This window comes from Poecilia reticulata, linkage group LG21 (genome assembly GCF_000633615.1).
Source record: "Poecilia reticulata strain Guanapo linkage group LG21, Guppy_female_1.0+MT, whole genome shotgun sequence".
Taxonomy (NCBI): Eukaryota; Metazoa; Chordata; class Actinopteri; order Cyprinodontiformes; family Poeciliidae; genus Poecilia; species Poecilia reticulata.
Genome location: NC_024351.1, coordinates 13,369,403 through 13,371,147, shown reverse-complemented (window position 1 = coordinate 13,371,147; position 1,745 = coordinate 13,369,403). Strand labels below are relative to the sequence as shown.

Here is a 1,745-nt window from a genome sequence, read left to right as displayed (position 1 = left end):
AAGTGAAATTGTTCATTTATTAATTGAATAATAAAATTGTTTTAATAAATTCCACTGGCTGTTTTCTTTGGTTTAACGGTTTTACAGATCATTTCCTCAAAGTGATACAATCTGTTTCTCTTTCCAAAAACTATATGAACTACAATGTAAGAAAAATAAATAAAAAAATAACTGATTAGCTAACTCTCGAGATGAAGCTAGCACTTGTGCTAAGCTAATGGTTATATCTAATTAAGTTTTCTTGAACAATAATGTGTAATCAAGCTTTAAATCTGATTATATTTTTGTTAAATTTAAGAACAACCTCGAGTTAAGGTGAAAAGCAATTCAGTATTRTTACATGAAATACATATAGAGGGATTATCAGTCAACGTCACGTTGTCAGCAGCCACTCTACTGCGCATGCGGAAATTGCTTTAATATTGCTCGTTAGTAATATTCGACTTTGTGCCATTTTCTTTATCGACTCACTCGTATTTAATGCTTACGGGTCACTAAGACGCATCTCATTTACTAATGTTAATTAGGTAGAATAACTTATTTTATCCCGCTGTGATAAACAGTTGTAGTACAGTGACTGCAACATGCYAGCTAATGTTAAAACCATAGACACGAAAACGGTCAAAACAGTAAGATTAATGCGGGTAACCCTGGCAACCAGTGGCCTCCCAACCTCTTCCTAAATTCAAGTTGCGCGCGCATCCGCTATTTCCAAATAAATAATCCCATTTTWTATTTAAAACATTAGTGAAGTCCTCCCATAATTGAAGAACTTTTTTCCCCCAAATTGAACATGAAATAGTGAAAATTGAGTGTAAAATGTTGAGCAAGATAAAAACTCATTTCAACTATCTTCCCTTTGTCACCTGAATGCAACACGTGTCTTCTTCTGTGTCTCAGGTGAAACGAATCAGTATAATTAGAATAAGAAAGCCTTATTCAGGTTCATTTTCTTAGTTTTTTTCCCCAGATCAACTGAAAACTGCTGGCTGCTTTTGGATTATTGTTTTTGCAATGAAGATTACAGACAGTAACGTGATTCGATTTCACCTCCAAGTTCTTTACGGGATTTCTGTAAAGAACTTTGCGAAAAAGAAAGGGAAACTGGTCTACACTGGAGCTAAGGTGTTTGGGGTCCCKCTGGAAAATTTGCCCAGACGATACATTCCTGAATTYGGTCTTGTACCCTGGTAAGTGAATATAGAAAGTAAACACTSATTGATTAGCTTGATTGAATCTAGAGCTTTAGGTTTGTTTGGTTTCTATCTTAGCTTTTTAGTGGATGGTTGCTCTCTTCTGTTGGACCGTGTTGGTACTGTGGGCCTGTTCAGAAAACCAGGCTCCCTTCCTCGYGTTAAGATCCTCAGAGTAAGATTTATTCTCCACTTAAACCATATAAATTGGTCATATGCAGTACTTTTTATGTTTTCTATGTTGAACATTCTTTTTTGCCTGGTTTAGGAGAAATTGAATCGTGGGGATGATGCACTRTCCACTGCTTCCCCCTATGATATCGCTACCCTCGTCAAACAGTTTTGCAGGGAGCTTCCTGAGCTGCTGTTCCCTTCTGAGCTTCATGTAGCCCTGCTGAAAGCGCAGGGCCTCCCCAACCTGCAGGACAAGATGGCCGCCCTTCAGTTACTCTCCTGTTTGCTTCCAGCCAAAAACTCATCCTGCCTGCAGTATCTGTTTGACTTCCTTCACAAAGTTTCTCAGAGGTATTGATGAATATTAACAGAGTGGAG

The 1,745-nt window shown here is 37.7% G+C and overlaps 1 protein-coding gene across 1 annotated transcript in view; it reads left to right on the top strand.

Moving 5' to 3' along the window:
- Positions 1 to 918: 918 nt before the first annotated feature.
- Positions 919 to 1,745, top strand: part of LOC103457338 (rho GTPase-activating protein 11B) — a 16,518-nt gene continuing 15,691 nt past the window's right edge. The window contains exons 1-3 of the mRNA XM_008397378.2: positions 919 to 1,190; positions 1,272 to 1,368; positions 1,462 to 1,718. Coding sequence (XP_008395600.1) covers positions 1,015 to 1,190; positions 1,272 to 1,368; positions 1,462 to 1,718 — 530 coding nt within the window. The 5' untranslated portion in view covers positions 919 to 1,014. The remainder of the gene's footprint in view (positions 1,191 to 1,271; positions 1,369 to 1,461; positions 1,719 to 1,745) is intronic.